General features: G+C 39.9%; 1 protein-coding gene across 9 annotated transcripts in view; it reads left to right on the top strand.

The window, feature by feature from the left end:
• myo3b (myosin IIIB) overlaps positions 1-27,187 on the top strand; it is a 583,195-nt gene that overhangs the window by 514,444 nt on the left and 41,564 nt on the right. For 7 of the 9 annotated variants that reach the window (XM_059647251.1, XM_059647253.1, XM_059647249.1 and 4 more), the window contains 3 exons: positions 25,163-25,272; positions 25,652-25,698; positions 25,918-26,062. The exons of 1 other annotated variant lie outside the window; for it this stretch is intronic. In XM_059647251.1, the coding sequence (XP_059503234.1) occupies positions 25,163-25,272; positions 25,652-25,698; positions 25,918-26,047 (287 nt within the window). In that variant the 3' untranslated portion in view covers positions 26,048-26,062. The remainder of the gene's footprint in view (positions 1-25,162; positions 25,273-25,651; positions 25,699-25,917; positions 26,063-27,187) is intronic. One more of the 9 variants, XM_059647246.1, reaches the window with a different exon arrangement.

Raw genomic sequence — 27,187 nt, forward strand, 5'->3', positions numbered from 1 at the left:
TGATAACAGGACTGAGAAGACCAACTTTCATAGAAACACAGAATCTAGGAGCACGAGTTGGTAATTCGGCTCTTTGAGCCTGCTCCACCATTTGGAACAATCATGGCTGATTTCCCATCTTTGTGACATATTCCCACCTAATGTCTTTAAAATGTGGAAATTTAGCAATCGCTTTCTTGAATATGCTCAATGACCCAGCCTCTACAGCTTCAGTGGGAGCAAATTCCTCTGAGTGAAGAAATATTTTCTCATTTCAGTAATAAATGGCCTGCGCCACATTGTGGGACTGTGACCCCTGGTTCTAGACTCTCCAACCAAGGAAAACATCATCCCTGCATTTAGTTTATCCACACCTGTTGGAAATTTAAATATTTGAATCAGATGCCCTCTCCCACTTCCAAACTCTAGTGTGTCCAAGCCAATCCATTCGTATATGGAAGTCCTGCCATCCCAGGTATCACCGTAATGAATCTTTGCTACACTCCCATGTATGATAAATATATTGTCTCTTTGGTAGGAAGACCAAAACTGGACGCACTACCCCAGATGCAGCCTCAGCAAGGTTATACTATTTAGTTGCTGTATCACTAAAATTTCCACCATGCTGGTTTGTATTTCATCCATAGTAGACTTTAGTATAGTCCATCCATGCTCCAGCAGACTACATAGGTTTCAGTTTCCAAACTCTAAGCTACTTAGTCCAACAGTGTACAACTTAACTGTACAGTTGTCAATATTGTAGTGGTAATTCAGCATTTCATATTCGATGCTATCTTCCATCACCTTACAAGGCTAACTTTAATTTCCATCTCACTAAACTCTTGGCAGTACAACTACAAGTCCAGTGACAATAAAAAAAACAACCAGAATTAATTATTAATTACACAAATTCATGGCTCATGATTTTCCAAATCAGTGTTTTCAAGATTGAGGTTATGTTTCATCCAAGACCAGAAATGCACTAACCATTCATGGCACCAGTCTCAAGACTGTTTAAAAATGTTCATATGTTGGTAGTATGCTCTCTGGGGATGCCACTATCAGTGCACACATCCAGATAGCAAGTTCCATCTGTGCCTGATTGCATACTTGTGTCTGGAAGCAGAATAGTATTAAGTTGAAGATTAAATCAAATTCTACCATGCAGTTGTCTCTGCCATCCTGCTATAAGACTCAGAATCTTGGATCTGCTGTAGGTGCCGTATCATAGTTCTGGAATGTTTCCACTAACAAAACTGAGGTCCATCATGAGAGTTTGATGGCAGAAAGAAATCCAAAACAATGTATTCCTTCAACATACTGCACTGAACAGTATGAAGACCATTCTTCAGAAAATGCAACTTAGGCGGGCAGGCCAAGCCTTCTACATGAATGACTGCAGAATTCCCAAATAGATATTCTTTAGAGAACTTGCTCAGTGCAAACTGCACCAAGATGTTCAGTATAAATGATAAAAGAACGCTCTTAAAAAGAGAACCATTCAAACTCGGGCATTACAGATTACATCTCTTTGTAAAATACTGTATCCAACCATTCATGTAGAGGCAAGCACTAAAATTTGTTTCAGCTTAGTTAATAGGCTTTCTGCCCAGAACTCAAGTTCCATTCTGGCCAGAGGAAGGTCAGAAATGACAAAACTGTAAAAATACGCCCAAGCATCGACAATGAAATACCAATTCTGTGGATATCACTGTTGATCTGACATCAGATACTTCAATCATGAGAGGATCCACAGAAGATGAAGAAATCACTTACAGTTTAGACATATTCAAATTTTGAGTATTTATTTTTATGTATTCATTTATGAGATATGGGCCTTGCTAGCTAGGCAAGCATTATTGCCCATCCCGAATTGCCCCTGCGAAGACAGTGGTGAGCCAACTTCTTGTACTGCCACTATTAAGAAGGGAATACCAGAATTTTGAAACAGCAACCGAAAAGGAATAGCGATACAGTTCCAAGACTGGATGGTGAGAGTCTTGGAGGAGAACTTAAAGGATAGTGGTGCTTCCCTGCACCCACTAACCTCATTATTCTATGTGGTAAGGATTAAGGATTTGGAAGGTGCTGTTGGAGGAGCCTTAGTGAGTTGCTGCAGTAATTAGTATGCACTGCTACACATCAATAGTGGAGAGATTGAATGTGGAAGTTGGTAGATGTGGTGTCAAGTAAGCATCTGCTTCATTGTAGATCATGTTGAGCTTCCTGAATATTTTTAAAGATGTACTAATCCATGAAGTATTCCATCACTGTTCAGACTTATACCATGTCAATAGTCACCAGCCTTTGAATTTCTTTTGTAGCCTCAATATTTATATATGGGTCAAGTTCAGTTTATGAATTTACCTCCACCAGCACACTTCAAACTGGTTGCTCAATTTGTAAAATTTATTTATATGATTTTAATGTTTTGAATACAAACATTGTCATAGATGTACAAATACAAATGATCCTAGGACAGGCCTTGACATAATTTTTACTCAATTCACAGCAGTCAGTTTTCCAATCACGAGGGCATGTGTCAAAGCTTCATTTTAGAAACAGGAGGAAACACACTCCATGTTTACAATATTTGTGAGTGAAAGTGAATTGTGACAGTAAGATAAAATGAAATCATTTTCAACTATCATACCTCTTATTTCACCTGTGGAATCAAAAGAATGGCTAATTCTTTCATTTCAGCAATTATCCCAACTCATGTATCATATTGCTTTACATATTTCAATATTGCTTTGTCCCTGTTGCACTTTGTAAGTGCTATATTCATAAACTTTCCAGCAACTAATTTCTGCAGGGAACAACTTCAAGCTACTTTGCCGAGCAGGAAAACCATGGTACTGTTTGCAACCTGTTTTTTCACCCAACCAAATCACTGTCTTCCATTGACTTCAATGGAGAAAAAGATGAGCAGGGTTTAAAACCATCCATTTGCCAATTGGTGGGTTAGTTTAAAATTACCCCCATATAGATGCATTATTCCCTATTTTTGATCAGTAGCTTGACACTTCATTCCCTGAGTCACATCATTGCAATAAAAATACAAATTTAGAGAACTTATTCACTAATCTGAAAATTCAAAAACATTGATGTTAGCATGCTGAGCTGAAGAAATTAAACCCACTGTATCCTAACACTAGAAACAAATCTTGTTAAATACATTTATTTGATGTTAGTATTTGTTCTACAATGATATTGAAACTGCATTTCATGAACATTTAAAATTGTAACTCAGATAGGATGATAAATAATTGAAATCGTATGAGAATGGAAGGGTGTGTTTTCACTTGACTGCAATGCTCCAAGATGAAGACATAAGAAATGAATCAACATCCTAAAAATGTGTCGCTTCCTCAAATTTTTTTCTCTCTTGTCTTTATGCTTTCAAATGGTTCTGTTTAGGGCAATAAACAAGAAGCAGTCCTTGAAGTACAAAAGCTTTTTTGCAGGTTCTGTGTTGCACATGCCCACTAGTACTTCAAAGAGGAATGCTGATGAATTTTCCTTGTAATCCTGCCTTTTGGCCCAAAGGCCTATTCCATCTGAATAAACAAAACCCTAGTGGCCCAACTGTGGTCAGAAAGATCATGTGATGTAAAAAAACCCTGATTTTTAAAAATCAATATTGCTTTTGCTTGTACTCTTAAGTTCTCTTTTTGGCAGTTCTTTCATGTGTTTCAAAAGGCAGTTTTGATTTCCAGGGGATTTGGAAACCTGTTACGCAGAGTAGGACTGTAAATCATTACTATCTTTTTCCTGCAGCAAGTTAATAATACCTTCAAATGCCATACAGATTTTCAAGCCTAATTTTTTTTATGTGCAAGTTCTGCATCAGAGTTTTACACCCACCATTGGGAAAAATATTAGCATGCTTTCTGTTGGACTTCAATTTACATTTTTAATTGCCAAATTGAAATTAACCCTGATACTTTAGAGTATTCATTTTAAGGGCAAAATGAACTTAAACTAATTGCTTATGGGGTTTATTTTTGTGGAAGTTGTTTACAAATTCTCTCTTTCCATACTGATTCTGATGTTGGTCTCTTTTTATTTAACGCTGCATGCAATTTTTTTCTACCTTCCTTTCTTGCTTTTTCTTTTACGTTATTTCTTAATGATCTTTTATGCTTCTTTCCAGTCCCTATTTCAGAACTTTCCAATTTTCTGTCTCTTGATTTTCTTTATTTCCATTTACTCTACCTGCTCTTTCCTAGTTCTTCAATTAATGGGTTTTCTGCCTCTCATTCCAATCTCAGCATTTTTGAAATTTGTCATTTCTCACCCTTGGATTAGTCCTCCAGCTGCCCACAAGAGCTATCAGCTGATTAATTTTTTTTATTTTTTCAAAAATCTACTTTAACTATTTTACAGCCCAATCAATAAACCCTATGTTACATATTTTTCTTTTTCTACAACTAGCATTTTCCCGATGCTTGACAGTCCCTTTTTTGCCTATGACTCTGACAATGACCTGTCATCAATGGAAAAGTTTAAATTCTGTTATCTGCCCCTTAGGCTCCTGTATCAGTGGATTCATCACAATAATTGTATCCTTGTGGTCCAGGTCACTTTACTCGAGTCATTCTCTTAAAAGGCCAATTGGAAAAAAATTGATTGATGGGATGAGAGTGTGAGCCTATGATCGGAGGTTTGGTAGATTGGGTCTTAATTTTCTCCAGATCAAACGATTAAGAGAAAACTGCTGTGAAACATACAAGATCTCAAGACACTAGGAGATTGTTTCCTCTGGTCAAGAAATCTAAAACATGAGCCATAGTCTCCGGGTAAGGGGCAGATTATTTAGCAGTGAGATGAGGAAAAAATACTTTCCTCAAAGGTTTGCGAATATTAAAAATCTCTACTCCAAAGTGTCATTCAAGGTAGGGATAAGTAGGTTTGTGATCCATGGAATCAAGGGATATGAGGTGTAAGCGGAAAAGTTAAAGTCTAAAATCAGCTGTGATCATATTGAGTGTTGGAGCACTTTCAACAGATTGTACAGTCTACCCCTGCTGCCATCTTCTGTGATTCCTTGATGCTGCAATTTTCATTGTACCACTGCCCTGTACCCACTTGCTAGTGAAGACAAATCCAGGCCCCTTGATTTATAAATTTTTACCAAGATAAAACCTGTTTTTCTGTACCAGAAACGAAAACAAAGTGCTGAAGAAACTCAGTGGGTCTGTAGAGAGAGAAACAGGGTTAATGTTTCAAGTCTAGTATGACTCTTCTTCCTTTGCCCAGATGGTTCTGATGGTGTGCTGCATTATGCTGAGTCTTAGACATCTGAATTTTGCTCTGCAGAGCCTGGTACAGCAGCAAAATGGCATGGCCTTAATAGCCAGAGGACTTTGAACAGGCACACAATTCATCTGATAAGGAGGATGCAGAAAAAGGGGACAGAACAATTAGGACAGTGGGCTGAAACACCTGTACTGGAGGCAAGAATCAGGGGGAAATGTGCAAGGGTATCATAGTCACTAGGCATGATGCTCTTAAGATGACTATGGCTTCTGATTAGGAATTCTGACCCACATTGTCGTCATATCCACTTACACTTTGCATTTATCAGCTAGTCATCCCATTTGTGTTGCACCAGAGAGGGCTATATTCTGCCTTTCTCCATACCAGCAAGGGTTCACATAGCAAGTGAGAAAATACCAGTGACAGCATAAAAGACACACAAATCAATGTACAAGCACTGTTGATTCACATCCAGCAATCATGAAAATGTGGACCACAAGTCATCCTGGTGCTTTTAGGTGCTGCGATGAAGTTTCATTATAAGCTACCATTGCTTGAGAACTTGCGTTCAAAAGTGGAGCAATGATGTATCGCTTATAAGTTTGATTTGTATTTCTATATTGTGTGCATTAAGTGGAGGATATGGTTTTTAATTTAAGATGTGTTCTGTGAATCATAGTGGGGTATCTGGAGATTTGTTTGGCGTAAATGCATTTATATCAGGTCTTTAAAACTCTTGAGGTAAATAGTTCAGTGCATCAGAAGTAAAAGGATCGAAGACAACGATTGCTGTTTACAAGTGACAGGAGTCCAGCAAAACAGACAAAAACATGCCGAAGATGTCAGGCAATGTGCCCATTCATTTGGAGAGAAAAGGTAAATAACAGCAGATGTGCTGTTCGTTTAGCAGTTCTCAAAATAGTAAGGACTGAAGGGAGATAGGTTCTAAGAGGATTTTAAAAAATGACAAAACCAAGTGCTATTGACAATGTGAAGCTACCGAACCAATAGTAAATAAAAAGTTGCATTAACAGCTTGTTTAGGGGTTTCAGGAAGAGCCTTCAACTGAGGAAAAGAGAATCAAGCAAATGCAAAAATTTGCCATAAACTGATTACAGTCATGCTAGCTGAACAAGGAAGTTTAAAGTAGGGGCAGAGGTTACTGTTACTGTCGTTTGAGAGTCTGCAAAAGTTGTCATTGGGGACGAAAGGGTTGAATCTTTATTTCTGATATTTGTAGTAAAACTGTTTAAGTCTCTTACAGCGTAACATAATTTGTGATTTTGTTTTTCTTTTTTGTTTAATAACCTTTTACGTATTTTTTGAAAATACATTGGCCACCTCTTGAGAATATGTTCAGTGACTGACCACAATAGCAAACAAATAGCAAAAATCAAACGTATCATCCATCAAACCAGGTTTCACCCTGGGATCTGATTTGTCTAATGTTATCACAAGCTGGGATCAAAGCAATGCCCCTTCTTTTGCAGTTCTGGGTGTTGCATTGTAGTGCTTCTGAGCACAGCCAGACTGAAGTCATGCTGATGATTGGGTTGTCACATAGGGTAAAATGAGATTAGTGGCTCTCTTCTGGCTGATTAGAGAAACCCTGCATAGTAACATAGATACACAGAAGATAGGAGCAGAAGGAGGCCAATCGATCCTTCGAGTCTGCTGTGCCATTCATTACGATCCTGGCTAACTGCCCAACTCACTAGCCTAATCCTGCTTTCTCCCCATAACCTTTGATCCTCATTACGATCCTGGCTAACTGCCCAACTCACTAGCCTAATCCTGCTTTCTCCCCATAACCTTTGATCCCATTCATCTCAAATGTATATCTAGCTGCCTCTTAAATACATTCAATGTTTTGGCATCAACTACTTCCTGTGGTAATAAATTCCACAGGTTCACCCCTCTTTGGGTGAAGAAACGTCTCTTCGTCTCTGTACTAAATGGTCTACCCCGAATCCTCAGACTGTAACCCCTGGTTCTAGACACACCCACCATGCTGAGGGGGACTGCACAGTTGCATGTGGCTGATCTATGGCTGCAGTTACTGAGGCAGCCAGTGACTGGCAGAAAGGCTGAGGAGTGCCATGAGAAATGCACTCGGATGCAGCAGTCTGCCAATTGTTTCCCCCTGTCCTTGCACAATGGGAGCTCCCTGTCTAGCAGAGATTGAGGAGGACCCAGCAGGCAGTCTAGGCCTCTTGTCTCCCGATTAACTAGCTACTGCTACATAGAGCTTATGGCCAAGTGCTAGCGTACAGTTCTGTGTATTGTGAGTGCATATCCGGCAGTCACCAAGTTGTCTGCCAAATCTGCCTCTCCACGATTTGCTGAATCATCATTGTTGAATCCCTCCACTACCAACATTCTGGGAGTTGACTGACCAAAACCAGAACTGGGCCAGCCATATAAATACAGCATGCAATCCCTGGCAGATCAGCCAAATTCTCCCTGTCTATAGTTACGTTTCCAGCAGGCTCTGTGTAACTGATAACAAAGGCCCAACATCAGCCTGGACTTAACATTGATCTGACCTCTAATACTCTAGCTGTTTGCTGTCACACCCTCTGTAAGCTGCTTATTCTTACCATGAGCATGGCCTCACCAATGTGACCACATCTGCACTTACAAAAGGGTGTGGGGTAATGATGTGATGCTGTGACCATTGATGAATAATCTCAGTTCTCCTCAGAGATTAACTGCAGCCTCCTATTCAAGTGTGTGGTCTGTTATTCCAGAAGGCAGGACCACGCATGAGAGAAGTCAATAAGTGGAAAACGCCTTCTTTTTCCTTCCTTCCATCGATGCCTAATGCACACTTCCTTTCTGTCAAGCAGTGAACAGCAAGAGAGAACTCCCACTCATTTTGAAATGTACATGAGTCTTATCATCAGCCATAGCCCAGTGATCCTGCTCTCCAACCAGACTCAGAGCAGCCCCTCTGTGGGTGTCAAGACATAGATAATGGCACATCTCCATCTGTTTCTACCCTCTCTCTTGTGCTGTGTGTCCTTTTTTTCCCTGCAGGTAGAAGAGAAAATGAATCTTCACATGGTGATTAGTTGATCCTCAGCCAGCATTGCTCTGAAACATGATGAGATCTACGGAATGCTTTTATCACATGTCCTTCCTTTTGGGACTTGGAATACAATGGCACTGAGGATCAAATGCATGCAGCCTACATGCAGCCATTTCTCATAAAGCATCTGATGCTGGGAAAATTCAAACACATGTCTAACCAATCCCTTCTGATGTGGAAACCCATCATGTATTGCCCACATGAAAGCCTCACATTCTAGGATTCCTCACAGAATCCCTAAGTGTGGAAACAGGCCCTTCAGCCCAACAAGTCCACACTGACCCTCAGAGCTTCTCACCCAGACCCATCCCCCTGTCACCCACCTAACCTACATATCCCTGAACACTATGGGCAATTTAGCATGGACAATCCACCTAACCTGCACATCTTTGGACTCTGGGAGGAAACCAGAGTACCTGGAGGAAATCCATGCAAATACAGGGAGAATATGCAAACTCCACACAGTCAGTCACCTGATGGTGGAATCAAGCCTGTGCCACTGGCACTGTGAGGCAGTGGTGCTAACCACTGAGCCACCAATTTGCCCCAGTAGTGCAAAAAGAGGTCATACACAAGCTTGAGACACTGTCTCCGTGTATACTGCGGGACCCACAGCTGGCACCACCTACTGCTATCTGCATTCCAGCTTTCTTGGTCAGGAAAGAGGATCTCTTCTTGTACATCATACAGTGTAAAAGTTCCCACCTTGCCTGTGCAGCCTAGAACAGAATCTGCATGGAGGAATTACCAATTTGTGAAGCCACCCTTTGATTGCCTTGTGACATGTTCCTTTTCATGATTTGCCACAATCCTTTTTTTTATGCTATGCTCATGAGCACTTGATGCTTTTATTTTTAGCAGCAGTGCAGGTATGGAACAATCTTCAGAGTAAGGACACAAAGAATGTCTTTGGTGTCTCAAGGTTGGATCCTTCAATGACAACACAGCCTCTTTCCATCTACCATGAGATCTGACCGTGATTTATAAATGATGGCCTCTAATCATTTGACACTAGGATTGCCACCTTCCTGCCCACCTTCGGCACTTGATTTGATAGGGCTCCACGCCTCCATCCTGTTAATTGGGCAGCCCCACAGAATTGCTTTCAGCTGGATACTTCCACTCCAAGCAGTAATGCCACCCACTTTCATACACGCTGCTGGGAACATCACCGCAAATAAATGATTCCCATGTTTCACAAAATTTAAACAAAAGGGGCTATCTACCATTTAAAAAAAAGGCTTACATGAGTACAAAGGAAAGTAGAAAGCCTGTGGCCTGAGAACATTCTAACAAGCAACAAACAGGTATAGACAAGTAATGAGGTGCAGAAAAGAAATACGAAAACACTTGAAAGTGCTATCAAACCTAACAACAATTTTTATAAAATTGGAAAAAGAAAGTGGTAAAAGCAAATGTGGGCCCGTTAAAGACAGATACAGATGAGATTGCAATAAGGAAATAACAGTCTAGTTAAGTGACTAATTTGTAGTCATTTTCACAGTAGAGGAAAAGGATAAATTACCAGTGATAGGAAGGAACCTAAAAAAGGGGAGAAAGGTAACAGATTTAGTACAAGTAAGTAATGGGCCATGGAGACACAATAGACAAATCTCCGTGACCTGATGGCTTTTGCTCCGGGGCCTGAAAAGGAGCAGTGAAAGAAATTGCTGATGCTTTTGTCATAATTCTGCAGCAATCTCGTACTTATGGAATAGTACCTGTGGATTAGAAAATTGGAAATATCTCTTCATTATTTTGGAAAAGATAGAGGAAAACGTCATGACCACACACCTGTCACATTAAGTTCATTTGTGGATTTTTGGGAAATATTTAAGGGATAGAGTTACTGTGCACTTCGAAGAGCCAACGGACCAACGGGGTCATTGGGTGAGGGAGTGGGTGAGGAGGTGGGTGGTTTGCCGGTGGTGGATTGTTCATATACAGCCGAAAATTTGGAGGAGATAATCAGCAAGATGAGTGCAAAAGGGGAGTTTCTGTGGAGGTGTACACATGGAATTTCAGAAAATATTTGATACAATTCCAACTGATATTATTAGTAATTAATTATTACATTAGAGAAATCAGAGTCAACTTTGTGAAGTGACAATAGGCTTAGCAGTAGGAAATGGAAATGAGGGACAACAGGTCTCATCATTCAAATGAGATGAATGATTTTCCTCAGGGGTCTATACTGGAATATGAACTTTTCACCATATATATCAATAGCTTATCTGAAGGAAGTGAGATTTTGTGGATGGTATTAAAGAAGGAAAGTAAGTTATATGGATGGGAACTGGAAATTTCAAAGTTGAAATGAGTAAGCAAATATCAAAGGTACAAAGGAGCAAAGGCTTTAGATGTCCACTCTCAAATCACAACAAAAGCTGGTGCTCTGGTTCAAAAAGTAAAGAACAAGACAAATGAAATGTTGCCATTTATCTCAGGTGATTAGAATTTAAAAATGATGAAATAATGCTTTGTTCACAATGAACTTTGGTTCTAATGCTGTCTTAAGTACTGTGATTAGTTTTAGCTACCAAACCTCAGGAAAGATACATCAGCCTCAGAGAGAATCAGTGCAGATTAAAGTGTGACATGAGGGAGCAATGCCTCAATTTTTGAAATTCTCATCCTTGATTTCAGATTCCCCCATGGCCTTATTGCTCCCAAACTCTAATATCTCCTTCTGCTTCACAGTTCTTTTGGTATTTTTTATTTTGGATTAACCATGCATTGCATTTTCCCGTCCCCTGTTCTTTTCTGGGAGTGTCATGTACTTTAATCACCCTAGTCGATTTAAAACCCTAACATCCTCAAAACAACAATTAAAGCACTTCCTCTCCTTCCTTTCCAGTCAGAACGTGCCCAATTTATATAATCATTCCTACTAATCCCATCCTTCCATCTTCGCAGCAATTCTGGTTTCTGTATTCTACAGTCTTCAATAGCTACACTATCTTTATTGGAACATATTTTTCAGAAGTGAAGGCAGTATTCTAAGTATTTTTGCTCTCATGATTTTCAAAGTGAACAGAGTCATAGCATATCCCTGCAACACACTCTAGCTCCCTTTACAAAGGAACTTAGTTACTTGCCTTTTTTTTGGTGGAGCAAGTAACTTAAAGATCTGATCTGTAAATTTGGGGTTGTTTTCCTCTGCTTATTGCATTTCTGCTTTCAGTGTTCTGCCTTCAAATAACCTAGTATTGTAGTTCAGGAGATTGACACCCTGTTTTTATGTATGACTGTTGGAGCCCCTGAAGTGCATATTCTCCCATGTTCTACATTGGGAATGGTTTATCCCTAAAACTTGCTGGTAATGATACAGTTGGGATTTTGCCAGGCCATGAATTTACAGATTGTGATTGAATTAAATTCTACTGCTGCTGATATTCCAGAGCAAAGCACGGATCCCCGGTTTTGAATTGATCAGTTTGTTCTGCATCTGCCCCATTTGCCATGATGATAATGCCACATGACATAATGAAAGGCATCCCCAGTGTGAAGACAGGATCTTAGCTTCACAAGGACAATGTGCTGACCACTCTGCCTCGTACTATAATGGACAGATGCCTCTGGCAACAGGTAGATTAGTGACGAGCAGGCCAAGTAGGTTTTCCTGTTTTATTGTTTCCTACACCTCCTGCCATTGACCAATTATAGTAGCTGGGACCTTTAGGACCTGGTCAGTTCAGACAATTGTGTGTTCCAAGCCACTTGAGGTATTGGACTTTGAGGTCCTTCCTCTTCTGTTTCTTCCCCAATCATCCCGCTCCACTGAGTAATCTCTGTATACTTGCCATCCTCAGTGCTTTTTGCAATTAATGTTCAACGTTGAGGGACACTGATTTATCAGTTGAGGGCTGTGGAGTAGAGTGGGGAAGTTAGTTCTATGGTTGAGTGTAGGTAGTAGCCAGCAGGAGGCTGCCTTGCACATGATTTACCTGATGCCAAAAAGCCTCATGTGGAGTCAATGTTGAGGACTCGCAGGGCAACTACCTCCTGGGGTCCAGTTTCAGATTTTCCAGAATACAAACCCCCACACCATCCTGTTCCCAATTCTCAAGCCTATTATGATAGGCTAAAATACCCTGCAAATATTTAAGATGTAGACTATGTAGAATAAAATTAAATTCTTGTGCAGAATTGTAAAAGAACTCTTGCTCTTCAAGTAGGTCCATAAGATCTTCTAAGCTCACCGGAAGAGAAAGCTGGGGGTGGGGGGGTCTCATTCAGCATTTCATGCAAGAGAAAACACTGAATACAATGCAGCATTTCATCAGTTCTACACAACCTAAATTTAGGTATTGAGGTTGTAAATTGGAATTTTAACCTCCTGACAAAAGAACGTTGCAAGCTGAGCTAAGCTGACACATGAGATCGATTACAAGGCAATTTTTTGAATCTTGTGCTTTAAATTTTGTATAAATATATGATTTAAATTATAGCAGAGAACATCATGGCAAGAATGATTGTGGCAAATCTACAAGCAATCGAAAAATCAATCCCAACCTGATAAGTGATATGCAAAAGCAAGAGTAAGCTAAGAGTCCCATGGAGTTGGAACTGTCATCACACCAAGGCAGTTACACACTGCATTTAATTTAGTTCATGGGATATCGGTGTCATTGTCTTGAACAGCATTTATTGCCAATCTTTAATTACCCAGAGGTCCATTTAAGAGTCAGCTACTTTGCTGTTGGTTTGGAAACACGCGTAGGCCAGAGCAGGAGGGTGTGGAAGAGTTCCTTCTCCAAAGAAAAAGTGAATCAAATGGGTTTATGACAATCATTGGTAGGTACATGATTGCAATTAGGCTAAAACTTTATTCCTGATTTATATAGATATAAGTTTTTTCCATCTACCGTGGAGAAATATGAACCCATGTCCCTAAACATTAGCCTGAGGCGCTGGATTACGCGTCTAGTAATGTTACCACTACCAGCAACACCTCCCTGATGAACTGTAGGATCGGTGCAGAGTTGAGGCTGGAGAGCCAACAAGTATAAGCTCGACGAGAAAGGAGAATGCTTCAAAGAAGTGTTGCTATTTCCAGGCTGGTAAAGCAGGAAGTATGCAAAGTATATGTAGTTTTCGGATTGAGTGTTGCCACCATAACTATTAAACACCACAAAACATGGCTGCAGTCAGGGAAATTGAGGGCCACAAGAAACAATATAAAACAAGGTTTCACACTTGAGCAAGTCACAAAGCCAGAATTAAAGCCATAATGGGGGAGTATTTGGTAACCTAAGCAGACAAATTCTAATTGAAGAAAAATATTCGGACACTGTTGATGCTGTCGAAAAGGAGGGAAGTCTATTCCATAAGCCATAGTAAAGACCAGCAGCATTTAATTTTGGCACCCAATGGGACTCATCCAGGGGAAAAAAGTGAAAGTAATGGGGATTATTCAATAGAACCACAAAATGAGAATTCATCCAATAAAACCATTAAGAGCACAGGCAACTTTACTGAACGACTAGATACTAACTTACATAGCCAACACTGAAGCAAGGAAATCTCATAGACAAAAACAGTTCACAGCTACTAAACACAAATGTTTTATCTGTAAAACAATTTGTCACAAAAGAGCCAGAGAACAACAGCCTACAATAGAAGAGAAGCCAAAGGTATTCCAAGAGAGAATACATGATTCGGCCTTAGTTTTTGGTGAGAAGATATTTATGCCAATAGGCTTTTCAATAATTTTAAGCAGAATAACCATCTACACCAGTAAAACTACATGGTCGGGCAGGTATAACTCTAAAGGCTAAGGATTCATTAGATGGAACTCTGCAACATAAGTCTTGTCAGATAGTAGAAAACTGAAGCATACCACAAAGTCAAGAACTCCAACTCTTCACAATGAATACATGATTTGAACAGAATCAACTTCAAATGCTGGAAGGATTCAAAATAGTTAATGTCAAAAAATATTGGATAAGGAAGAATCAGTCATGGAATAACTGGGCGATGACCATTCAGCTGAAGAATAGCTACTTATGGAGCAACCAGACAAAGGATTACTAGGACAAGATTTCATCAGACTTTCTAGGTGATGGGGTTCCCAAACGGAAGACAGAATCCATTGAAATTAGTTATACTGGTGTAAGAAATTTGTTACACTCTATGAATAAGAGATAATGGTTGGCCAGCCAGGCTCCATCAATATGACAGGACCAGAACAGGCATTGAGAATGTGTCACCTATCGTTGACATCATGTGCAAGAATGAAGAGGCAAAGATCTGGTTATTAGCAATGAGCACATTCTGAGTGACCAGAGTAGTTTGTAATGACTGTTGATGTGGGGGTATGTGATGAAATCTGGTTATTCCACCTTCACTTCAGGAAGATGTTGTGGAAAGTATACATATTGCAGCTTCACAAATGTGTCATGATGCAGAAGGATCCCATTTGAACCATCGTTTCTGTACTGACTGTCCAAATGAATTACTTGGCTTAACCATTCTCCTGTCTTTACCCCATATCTTTGCAAATAGGTTTTATTCAAATAATCGTCCAATGGAATCATTGAACATAGAACACTACAGCGCCGTACGGGCCCTTCGGCCCTCGATGTTGTGCCAACCTGCGAAAACAAACTACAGCCCATCGAACCTATGCTATTCCATTATTATCCATATATTTATCCAATGATCATTTAAATGCCCTTAAATTTGGCGAATCTACTACTGTTGCAGGCAGGGCATTCCACACCCTTACTACTCTCTGGGTAAAGAACCTACCTCTGATATCTATCCTATATCTATCATCTCTCAATTTAAAGCTATGTCCCCTCATGCTAGCCATCACCATCTGAGGAAAAAGGCTCTCACTGTCCACACTATCGAATCCTCTGATCACCTTGTATGTCTCTCTTAAGTCACCTCTTAACCTTCTTCTCTCTAACGGAAACAGCCTCAAGTCCCTCAGTCTTTCCTCATAAGACCTTCCCTCCATACCAGGCAACATCCTGGCATATCTCCTCTTCACACTTTCCAATGCTTCCACATTCTTCCTATAATGCGGCAGAACAGTACGCAATACTCCAAGTGCTGCCACACCAGAGTTTTGTACAGCTGCAACATGACTTCATGGCTCTGAAATCCAATCCATCTACCAATAAAACCTAACACACTGTATGTCTTCTTAACAACCCTATCAACCTGGGTGGTAACTTTCAGGGATCTATGCACATGGACACAGAGATCTCTCTGCTCATCCACACGACCCAGAATCTTACCATTAGCCCAGTATTCTGTATTCCTGTTACTCCTACCAAAATGAATTATCTCACACTTTTCCACGTTAAACTCCATTTACTACCTCTCAGCCCATCTCTGCAGCTTATCTATGTCCCTTTGTAACCTGCAACATCCTTGCGCACTATCTACAACTCCACCGATTTTAGTGTCTTCTGCAAAGTTACTAACCCATCCTTCTACGCTCTCATCCAGGTCATTTATAAAAATGACAAACAGCAGTGGCCCCAAAACAGATCCTTGCGGTACACCACTAGTAACTGAACTCCAGGATGGACATTTTCCATCAACCACCACCCTCTGTCTTCTTCCAACTGGCCAATTTTTGATCCAAACCGTGAAATCACCCTCAATCCCATGACCCCATATTTTATGCAATAGCATACCGTGGGGAACCTTATTAAACACTTTACTGAAATCCATATACACCACATCAACTGCTTTACCCTCATCCACCGGTTTAGTCACCTTCTCAAAGAACTCAATAAGGTTTGTGAGGCACGACCTACCCTTCACAAAACTGTGTTGACTATCCCTAATCAAGCTATTTCTTTCTAGATGATTATAAATCCTATCTCTTCTAATCATTTCCAACACTTTACCCATAACCAAAGTTAAGGCTCAATGGTCAGTAATTACCAGGATTGTCCCTCCTCCCCTTCTTGAACATTTGTTATCCTCCAGCCTTATGGCACTATTCCTGAATATAATGACAACATAAATATCAAAGCCAAAGGCTCTGTAATCTCCTCCCTAGCTTTCCATCCGTCCCAGGGGACTTATCTATTTTCACACCTTCCAGAATTGCTAACACCTCCTCCTTGTGAACCTCCATCCCGTCTAGTGTAACAGCCTGTATCTCAGTATTCTCCTTGACAACATTGTCTTTTTCCTGTGTGAATACTGACAAAAAATATTCATTTAGCGCCTCTCCTATCTCTTCGGACTCCACGCACAACTTCCCACTACTGCCCTTGACTGGCCCTAATCTTACTCTGATCTTTCTTTTGTTCCTGACATACCTACAGAAAGCTTTGGGGTGTTCCTTTATCCTACATGCCAAAGATTTCTCATGTCCCCTCCTGGCTCTTCTTAGTTCTCTCTTCAGGTCCCTCCTGGCTAACTTGTAATTCTCAAGTGTCCTAACTGAGCCTTCACGCCTCATCTTTATAGAAGCCTCCCTCTTCCTCTTGACAAGAGCTTCAACTTCTTTAGTAAACCATGGTTCCCTTGCTTGACCACTTCTTCCCTGCTTATCAACGACACGCATTAGGTGTTCCTTGAACAAGCTCCACATTTCAATTGTGCCCAACCCCTGCAGCTTCCTTCTCCATCCTATGCATCCTAAATCTTGCCTAATCGCCTTATAATTGCCTTTCCCCCAGCTATAACACTTGCCCTGTGGTATATACCTATCCCTTTCTATCGCTAAAGTAAACGTAACCGAATTGTGGTCACTATCACCGAAGTGCACACCTACCTCCAAATCTAACACCTGGCCTGGTTCATTACCTAGAACCAAATCCAATGTGGCCACGCCTCTTGTTGGCCTATCTACATACTGTGTCAGGAAACCCCCCTGCACACATTGGACAAAAATTGACCTATCTAATGTATTCGACCTATGGCATTTCCAGTCAATATTTGGAACGTTAAAGTCCCCCATAACAACCACCATGTTACTTTTGCTCCTATCCAGAATCATCTTGACAATCCTTTCCTCTACATCTCTGGAACTTTCCTATTGAAAACTCCCAACAGGGTGACCTCTCCTTTCCTGTTTCTAACCTCAGCCCATACTACCTCAACAGACAAGTCCTCATCAAACATCCTTTCTGCCAATGTAATATTGTCCTTGACTAATAATGCCACACCTCCCCCTCTTTTACCACCTTCCCTGATCTTACTGAAACATCTAAACCCCAGAACCTGCAACAACCATTCCTGTCTCTGCTCTATCCATGTCTCCGAGATAGCCACAACATTGAAGTCCCAGGTACCAATCCATGCTGAAAGTACACCCACCTTATTCCAGATGCTCCTGGCATTGAAGTAGACACAGTTCAAACCACCTTCCTGCCTGCCGGTACACTCCAGTGACCTTGGAACCTTATTTATGCCTTCACTGCTCTCAACCTCCTGAACACTGCAGCTACAATTCAGGTTCCCATCCCCCTGCTATGAACCTGACTCCATCATGCTACCAGTCAGTACATACCAGACTACGTGATTGTTACATGAAAATAATTTTTCTAATATCATAGATGTTTCTTTTGTAAATCACTTTAAATCTGTGCCTTTCCATTCACAATACTTTTATGAAAAGGAACAGTTTCTCCCTATCTACTCTATCGTCCCTCATGATTTTGAAAACTTCTTTCCAATCCCCTCTCTCCAAGGAGCATGGTCCCAACCTCTCCAATCCATCCTCACAGCTGAAACTTCTCATCCGTGGAACCATTATTGTAAATCTCTCCGCATTCTTTCCAAAGCGTTCACATCCTTCTATTGTGTGGTACCTAGAACTCTAGCCAGTACTCCAGCTGAGATCTAATAGATGTCTTAAAGTAGCTCCGCATCACCTCCTCACTCTTGCATCTCATGCTCCTATTAATAGAGTCCAGGACACTGTCTGCATTACTTACTGCTCTGTCCACCTATCTCGCTACTTTCAATGATCTGTGCATTTGTACATCAAGGTCCCTCTGCTCCTGCATTCCTTTTAGAATTGTATCTTTTACTTTTTCTTGTCTGTCCATTTTCTTCATACCAAAAAGCATGACTTTATACTTTCTCCATTGAACTTTATTTGCCAAGTATCTGTTCAGTCTACCATTTTGTCAATGTTGTTTTGAGTTCTGTGCTTTCCTTGTCAGTTTACAATGCTTTCAAGATTTTTTTATCAGCCTCAAACTTTGAAATTGTCTGGATCATGCCAAAAATGGATCACTAATATATATCAGGAAAAGCAGGAGTCTCAATACTGAACACTAGGGAATTCCACAACAAACCTTCCTCCAGCCAGAAAAATATTCATTGACCATTGCTGTCTCTTTTCTATCAATCAGGCAGTTTTGTATCCATGTTGGTCCTGACCATTTTATTCCATTAGCTGTAGTTTTTTTCATAAGTCTGTTGTGTTACAATGTTGAACACCTGCAAGAAGCCACTATTTGCCGTATCAACAGCATAACCCTCATTGACCCTTTCTGTTATCTCTTCAAAAATCTCCAGACAGTCAGTTGAACATGACTTCCCCTTCAAAAATTCATGTTGGTACTACCTAATCAACCAATCTCTTTCCATGTGACTACTAATTTTATTCTGAACAACTGTTTAAAAAGCTTCCCTATGTGCATTATATAGTACAAAATAGGAGCAGAAGTAACCAATTGACCCTTTGAGCATCCTCTGCCATTCACTAAGATCATAGTTGATTTGGGTTTTTTTTAAATTCCATATTGCCTCTACCCGAGTAATCTTGATTTTCCTGCCTAGCAAGGATCTATCCACCCTATGTCTTAAAAGTATTTAATAACTTCCGGTTCAAGATGGCAGCAGAGAAGCAGCGCAACATGCAGGCTCCTGCCTGGAGCTCATCTACTCTTTTCACTTTTTCATTTTTTTTTTCTAAGCTTTTTACTTGCTTTAACCTACTTTTTTTGTGGAGAGCTAAGCAGCTTTAGCGCATCTGATATGAGGCTTCTTCCTACAGGTGGCAGCAGTGGGAGTCGAGTTTGTGCTCCCAGCAGAGTCAGTGGAGGAGAGAGGCAAGAATGTGTTCCCAGTAGTAGCGGGGGAGAGGCATGTTTGGGCCCAATGCCTGGCAGCTTCAGCAGTGGCTGCGTTGCCGAGATTGGCCCAGTGCAGACTCATGGCAGCAACGTCATCAGTAGAGGGAAGATGATGCCAAAGAGCAGTGACTCCAGCTGTCTGACTGCTTCCTGCTGGTGTTGGTCTCTGCATTAGGGCAGAAGAGCCTAGATCGGGCCCATGGCTAAGCAGCCAAGAAGGTCTGTAATGTTGAACATTTAACTTATTTCTTTACTACTTTTTTTCGAAGATTTTGTACCTAGGTGCTTCTGTACCTAAGATGGTGCCGGGAATGGCAACTGTTCAATATACTTCTGTATCCCAGTACTTGAGTACACATGACAACAAAATCTAATCGCGTTCTAAATTCTAACCACATCTCCACCATTCTCTGAGGCAAAGACTACCAAAATGGGTGCAAAACTGGCTTGTTCATAGAAGACAGAGAGTAGTGGTGGAACAGTGCTCTTCAGAATGGAGATCAGTAACAAGTGGTATTCCACAGGGACCAGTTTTGATCAGATTTGTTGTTTGTAATATATATAAATGGAGGAAAATGAAGGTGGTCTGATGAGTAAGTTTACAATTTATGCCATAATTGGCAGAGTTGCAGAGAGTAAGAAGATTCTCAAGGGATATAGCAGGACATAGATTGCAGATTTGGGCAGAGAAATGGCAGATGGAGTTTAATCGAGACAAATCCGAAGTGATGTATTTTGGAAGATAAAATTCAGTTGCAAATTATACAATAAATGGAAGAACCCTTGGCAGTATTGACATAAGAGGGATCTGGACGCACAGGTCCACAGATCCCTGAAAGTGGCAACAGAGATGGATAAGGTAGTCAAGAAGGCAGACAGCATGCTTGCCTTCATCGGCCAGGCAATGGACATAAAAGTTGGCAAGTTATGTTACAGCTCTATAAATCTTTAGTTAGGCCACATTGGGAATATTGTGTGCAGTTTTGGTTGCCACACTGCCTGAAGACTGTGAATGCTTTGGAGAGGATGTAGGGAAGGTATATCAGGATATTGCCTGGTCTGCAAAGTTTTTACTTATGAGGAGAGGCTGGAGAAACTTGGATTGTTTCCACTGGAAAGACAGAGGCTGAGGAGTGATCTCATAGAGGTCTACAAAATAATGAGAGGCATAGATAGGGTGGATAGTCAGAGGCTTTTTCCCAGGTGGAAAGTTCAACCACAAGAGTGCACAGGTTCAAGTTAAGAGGGACAGTTTAGGGGAGAATTGTGGAGAAGATTTTTCACACAGAGGGTGATTGGAGCCTGGAATACACTGCCTGTGGAGGTGATGGAAACAGACACATTAGCAGATTTTAAGGTGTTTCATGATAGACACATCAATGGGAGGCAAACAGGGGGATAGAAACCACATATGGGCAATGAGTAGCAGGTCTAAATAAGGAATAGGAATTGGCATAGGATAGGTGGGCCAAAGAGCCTGTGTCGTATTGTATTATATATTGTATATTGCACAACCCTCCAACAGAAAAAGAATTCTCCTCATATCTGGCCTACATGAGTGACCCCTAATTTTAAAACAGGTCCCTCCAGTCCTGGATTGATCCACAAAACTCTTTTACTTTTCTAAATTCCAGTGGAAGCAAGCACAGCTTGCCCAACCTATCCTCATATGAAAACCTGTTTATTTCAGGTATGAATCGAGTAAAACCTCTGTGAACCACCTCTGATGTGTTTACATCCCTCCTTAAATAAGGAGTCCAAAACTATACACAGTATTCAAGATGTAGTCTCACCAATCCACTGTATAACAGAAGCCTATTTCCCTTAATTTTATGTTCTATCACTCTAATAATTAGGGATCATGTCCCTTAGCATTTTTGTTTATCTGCTATACTTGCATTCTAACATTTTTGATTCTGTGCCTCAGAATTCTGTAGTTGATCTCTTATAAGTAATGCTTCTCTTTTTTATTCTTCCTGCCAAAGTGAACAACTTTAGATTTCCCCGTGTTATACTCCTGCTGCCAAATTTTCTACATGAATTCAAACAATCTGTACCCATCTGCATCTTCCTTATGTCTTCTTTACAACATGTTCTCCTACCAATCCTAGTGAAATGTGTGTAAATATAGCTAGCATGCCATCATTCTCCTCATATAACCTCTTCCTCCTGATAAACATTTTAGTCATTCCCTGCTATTTTTCATATTCTGACAAACGGTCTTAACTGCCACTTGCTTTTGCACAGTTATATGCCTTTTCCTTAAGCTTTCAACAACTTCTTTAATTAGCCACAAATGATGTGTCTTCCTTTATAATGTTACCTTACAATAGGATACATTGGGGATCATTTAAGTGTAGGATCAGAGCTTGGTGACATCTGATCTTCATGGACCTTGAAGATCTCAGAGAGTTGTGCAACTTTGGAATGCTCTGACTTGAAAGGAAATGGAGGTGCGATCCTTGCATATTTGTAAGACGGGGTGGATAAATTCTGAGAGTCAAGGGAATCAATGGATACCAGGGATAGATGGGTACGAAATTCAAGTCATAATCAGATCAGTCGTGATCCTTTTGTATGGTGAAACAGGCTTGAGGGGCCAGATGGCCTATTTCTGCTCCGAATTTGTATGTCCTTACGTTAGTATGTTACAAGGAAACACAAGCAGCCAAATAACTTGAGTTAAATCAAAAATATTTAACGGTGTATCTCAAAGTGCAATACGCCTTGATCAAAAAATTGTAATGACAGATTGAATTCTGACATTACATACTGAGGATGCACAAGTTCAAGCCGACCATTTAATTTATTTATCCTTTCAGGAGGAATACTCAGTATCAGTAACTGAAATTTTGACAAGCAGGAAACAACCCTGTTATATTATGGTTGAGAATGTTAGCATTTTGGTTTTGCCAATAGAGGACATTGTTTAGGCCGCTTTTGGAATACAGTGCTCTGTTCTGGTCTCCTTGCTATGGGAAGAGTGTTGTTAAATTTGAAAGGGTTCAGAAAAGATTTACAAGAATGTTGCCAGGGTTGGAGGGTTTGAACGATAGGCAGAGGCTGACTAAGCTGGGGCTAATTTCTCGAGAGCGTCAGTAGCTGATCTCATAGCGGTTTATAAAATCATGAGGGGCATAGATAGTGTTAGTAGTCAAGGTTTCTTTCTCCAGGTAGGGGAGTCCAAAACTAGAGGGCATAGGTTTGTGGTGAGAGGGGAAAGATTTAAAATGGACATTGGGGCAACTTTCACATGCAGGGGCTGGTGTGTATATAGAATAAACTGCCACAAAATGTGGGGGAAGCTGGTACAATTACAATATTTAAAAGACATCTGGATGGGTATATAAGTAAGAAGAAGGGATTATGGGTCAAATGCTTACAAATGGTACTAGATTAATTTACTCGACATGGACGAGTTGGACTAAAGGATCTGTTTCTGTGCTGTACACATCTATGACTGTAATACTACAATTGCTGAAGGTACATTGAGCATGAAGAGTCCAAATGCTTCAGCACAGATTTACTAACCGGTTGAAGCTGTGGTGCATATAACTCCAACTCCCCTTGAAATGAGATGACGAATGTCGACAGATTCAGCACACAGTGAAGAAGTTGCCTTGCTCAGAGATCCTGGATACTGCAAAAAGAGATATACCTGTCTCAATGGAGTAGCCACCTTACATAAAGTAAATTCATGAGATTTAAGGTTGTCCACGTATTACAAAGGAGCAATTGTCTGGTTCAGCGAGAAAGATGTCCTCAGCGAAAAAAAAATCCAAGAGGCAAGTGGTTCTCCAATTTAAATGGAATTATGAACCGCACACTGTTAAGGACATAAACAAAGTAAAAAGTCTTTAAATCAGATACTGACCACTCTTCCACTTTGAAAGAACACATGTTCTAAGGAACGGTGAATCTTCCAGTGTTCCTATTCTTGTAGAATTATAGACCCATAGAGAGATGGGAGAGATAGTGGTAAATGTAATTATACATCAAATGAATGAAATTGATTGTAAATAAAATGCTTTGGGAAGATAGGTGTAAAGGTTAGGAAAGATTAATATAGAGTAATACATTAAGCACTGCCAATTACATCATGTTATGTGTACTTTGGAAGAAAACAGCTCAGCATCTCAAAGAAGAAAGATTTGCCATCTGAGTGTTCCTCTATCTCTGTAACAATGTCTATCATATTAATGTAACTTGTACTTAGTTGCTAGCATGCAATAAGTTACATCATATTTAATACAAGAGCCTTTTCTTGTTAGACTACCAATTGGTTTTCTAATCAGGCCAGCTATATCCCTACTGGCAAAGCAGGTGGTGGCAGAAAACCTACCACACAACATGATGAGCAATCATGAGGATTCACCTTTTAAAAATGTGTTTGTTCGTGCGATGTGAGCATTACAGGCTATGTCAGCATTTATAGCCTGTCCCTAATTGCCTAGAGTGCTGTTAAGTGCCAACCACACTGCTGTGCATCTAGAGTCAGATGTAGGCCAGACCAGTTAAAGATGGCAGATTTCCTTCCCTAAAGATATGATGAGCTAGATGGCCTTTTTGATGGCAACCAACACTAAGTTTTATAATTCCAGACTTCTTCACTGAATTAAAATTTCATAATCTACAATGGTGAGATTCGAGCCCATGACCGATGAACATTAGTCTGGGGTTCTGGATTACTAGTCCTGTGACATTACCACTACTTACTTATCTTACAAGATTGGTGATTTGTTTTTGAAATTTACAGTGACATCCATTTACACAGCTACCTGCTACAGTGAGTTCTGATCCCTGTGGCTTTGCTCCTTAATAAAGTGATTCACCCGGACATTATGCAATTGTGTTCAGGATACAATTATGAGTGCCACTCATATATGAGAGAGAAAAAGAAAGGAATAGGAATTCTTTAACACCTTTGAGTGAAAAGTGTTTGTTTTCCATGAATTATTTTTGAAATATAGTTGTAGCCCAGAGAAATGCAATAGTCACTCTATAGATGATAGTTGCAACAATGACCAGCTAATCTGTTTTAGTGCTGTTGGTTGAGAGATAAATATTGGCTTGGACACAGGAGAACTTGCTGGTCATTTTTTGAATCGTACCACGATTGACTTGCGAGGTATGTACAGACTATCTAGAACAATACTACTTTGATTCTGATGTGGGTGGGCTAAGCCATGTGGTCTACACTTGTCATAAAACATGCCTGTTTTCACTTGTGACATGAATGTCACCCGGGACATTGCCTGCTTTGGTTTGGTGTCCTGTATTATTCGGAACCAGCTCTGGTGCCAGGGTGTTCACTTTACTGTTGCTCTGTCAAGTGTCGGCTACATGTATGAGAGGGTGACATTTCCCAAGTGGAGGGAGTAAACTCAGTATTCAAGTTAATTTTTGTATGCACTAAAAACAGCTGATTGGAGAGATCTGTATACAGCTGGTAAGGAATTGTGGAGGGTGACAAAGCTTCAAACAAAATAACACAAAAATAGTTTGTGGAAACTAGGAGATAAAAACCTGCAAGGAGCTGTAATCAAATAGAAATAAGGAAAATATTCAGCTTCGTGCATGAAATAATTAAATAATTGTTCTTAGAACCTATGTTGTTGTACTTGGCTTAGCAATGCAAGTGTTAACACTGGGGATATAAATGAATCATGCGTTGTGGAAGACAGGAAAATATATGAAGAAATTAATAGACGACAAGTGGACGTGGCTCTGGGTTATTGAATGGTTAACAATATGGTTTAATGTTTAGAATCAGGAAAGGAAACAGAAAAAAGACAGCTGAGAACACCTCGTCGACGAATGCAGCAGCCCAAAATACTGAGCAGCCCTGAGGACAGCCTGTATTATAACCAGTTAAATGTGAGTTCAAAGTAGCAATAAAGCTCTTTTGCTGACTTTGGGTCCAGATGATAATACCATTATAAATACCTGCCCCAACCACTCCAGCCCCACCCCCATGCTCTTCTTCTGTCTGTCTTCGTGAACATGTGCTTATGCTCTTTATCTGTTGCTTTCATGTCAGGATGTCTGCCGTCACGGTGAATAATTGATGTGGTTTATCAAAGCCAAGCATGATGCATGCTTCATCAGGCTCACTTGAGCTCTTTGATCAAAAAAATTATGCTGTGACTTCTGATATTATCAGCATCTGCTTGCATTCAACACAAAATCACTTTGAATTAAAAATTAACGACTTGCTGCTCTGCTGTTGACTGTGTGTTCTTGGCCTTCTCCACAGGGAATCCTAGAGTACCAAGGGAGTAAAAGAAAGCCAAGAAAACTTGGGTAAACAGATACTTAGTTTTTTCCAACTGCAAATAAAAACAAACTATTGTGTTATAGATTGTTGCGTCTTTATACTTCAAAAAATAAATTAATGATTCTCAGTAAAACAAACCATTTATTTTAGTTAAAGTATTGTGATTGACATGTTAACAGATCGCTCTTTTTGCGAAAAGCTTTGTTATGCGTGCTGATAAGTCAACCACTTCTACTTTATCACAGTCAAATCAAAGTGCTGGACATTGAGGATGAATATTACAAATCACTGTCATCTATTGAGCCTGTCGCTGAGGAAGATGATACATTGAATCCTTCCCATCCTATTCCAAGAGGATCCTTTACTCATAGCTAAACATGGATTCTGTAGGTAATTTAATGATTTTATATCTGTCAGTAAAATCTGACAAGTCAATTTTTCAGAGTCTGGTTTTGTCAGCAATATGTTGGAATAAACAATGCTATGGTTTTAAAAATAAGAATCAAATAACCTCCTTGAAACAGTTCATTAGTCATTGTTATTTTTTTCTATAAAGGGGGTCAAAAACTATTCACTGAAATCTATTTATGTGAAGTGCTCTGTATTTGATATTTTAAAATAATTCTGTGTGCTCTTGTTGATTCATCCAAGTCCATCTTTTGTGAGATTTTAATTCTGTTTGCAAGTATCAAAATATTCTCAATAATGATCTATGAGTTTTTAATTGATTCCAGCATTGATTTACTAGCAAACTGAGCACTGAAGTAGCTATTTTTTGACATGTTTTTGCATTAAACACTACTCTCTAATAAAGATTTCTCAATTAAATTCATTCAATGTAGAATTTAACTGGAAAATATGCAGACTAATAGCCAACTTCAATAATCTGTGAATGAATTAAAAACAGTCCTTTGTTACCCACAAATTATTTCACTACTTCTCAACATGATATTAGAAAAGCTTGCGAGAAGCTAAATCTCTTTTGTAATCTGAATGAACTAATTATTTACTTTTAGTAAGGCCTGTAAAAATTGTAGTTTATTTAGAATAGCAGACTAAGTTACAACATGTAATAAATCCAACCCTGCCCACCTGTCATTAAAGGAAATTTTCTCTAGTAACTCAGCATGGGCTTAGGGAACAGCATGGAGGCCTCTTATGTTTGTGATGTTGGCTTGTAGAGTAACAAATGGGCTGTCCAGGTGTCCTTTGATGCCTCCAGGTCATGATGTGTGCCTGCTACGGCCAATGCATAACTGGAAGTAATTCAGCTGGAATGCATACACCTTCCAAACATAAAATTATGCTACAGTTTACACTTCCATTTCTGGCGATGCTTTAAAAAAGCTATTTTGTATAATTTGAAACTGCAAATAATAAAATACATTAAACAAATCTTTGGGCTTGTTTAACAACTTATTTGGGCTATTCAGTATGAGATAATTTGGAGTTGGGAAATAGAACACTTTTGTTTTGTATCTTGTGAGCATCAGTTATTTCTGGATGAGCTGAGAA

This window comes from Stegostoma tigrinum, chromosome 7 (assembly GCF_030684315.1).
Source record: "Stegostoma tigrinum isolate sSteTig4 chromosome 7, sSteTig4.hap1, whole genome shotgun sequence".
Lineage (NCBI taxonomy): Eukaryota > Metazoa > Chordata > Chondrichthyes > Orectolobiformes > Stegostomatidae > Stegostoma > Stegostoma tigrinum.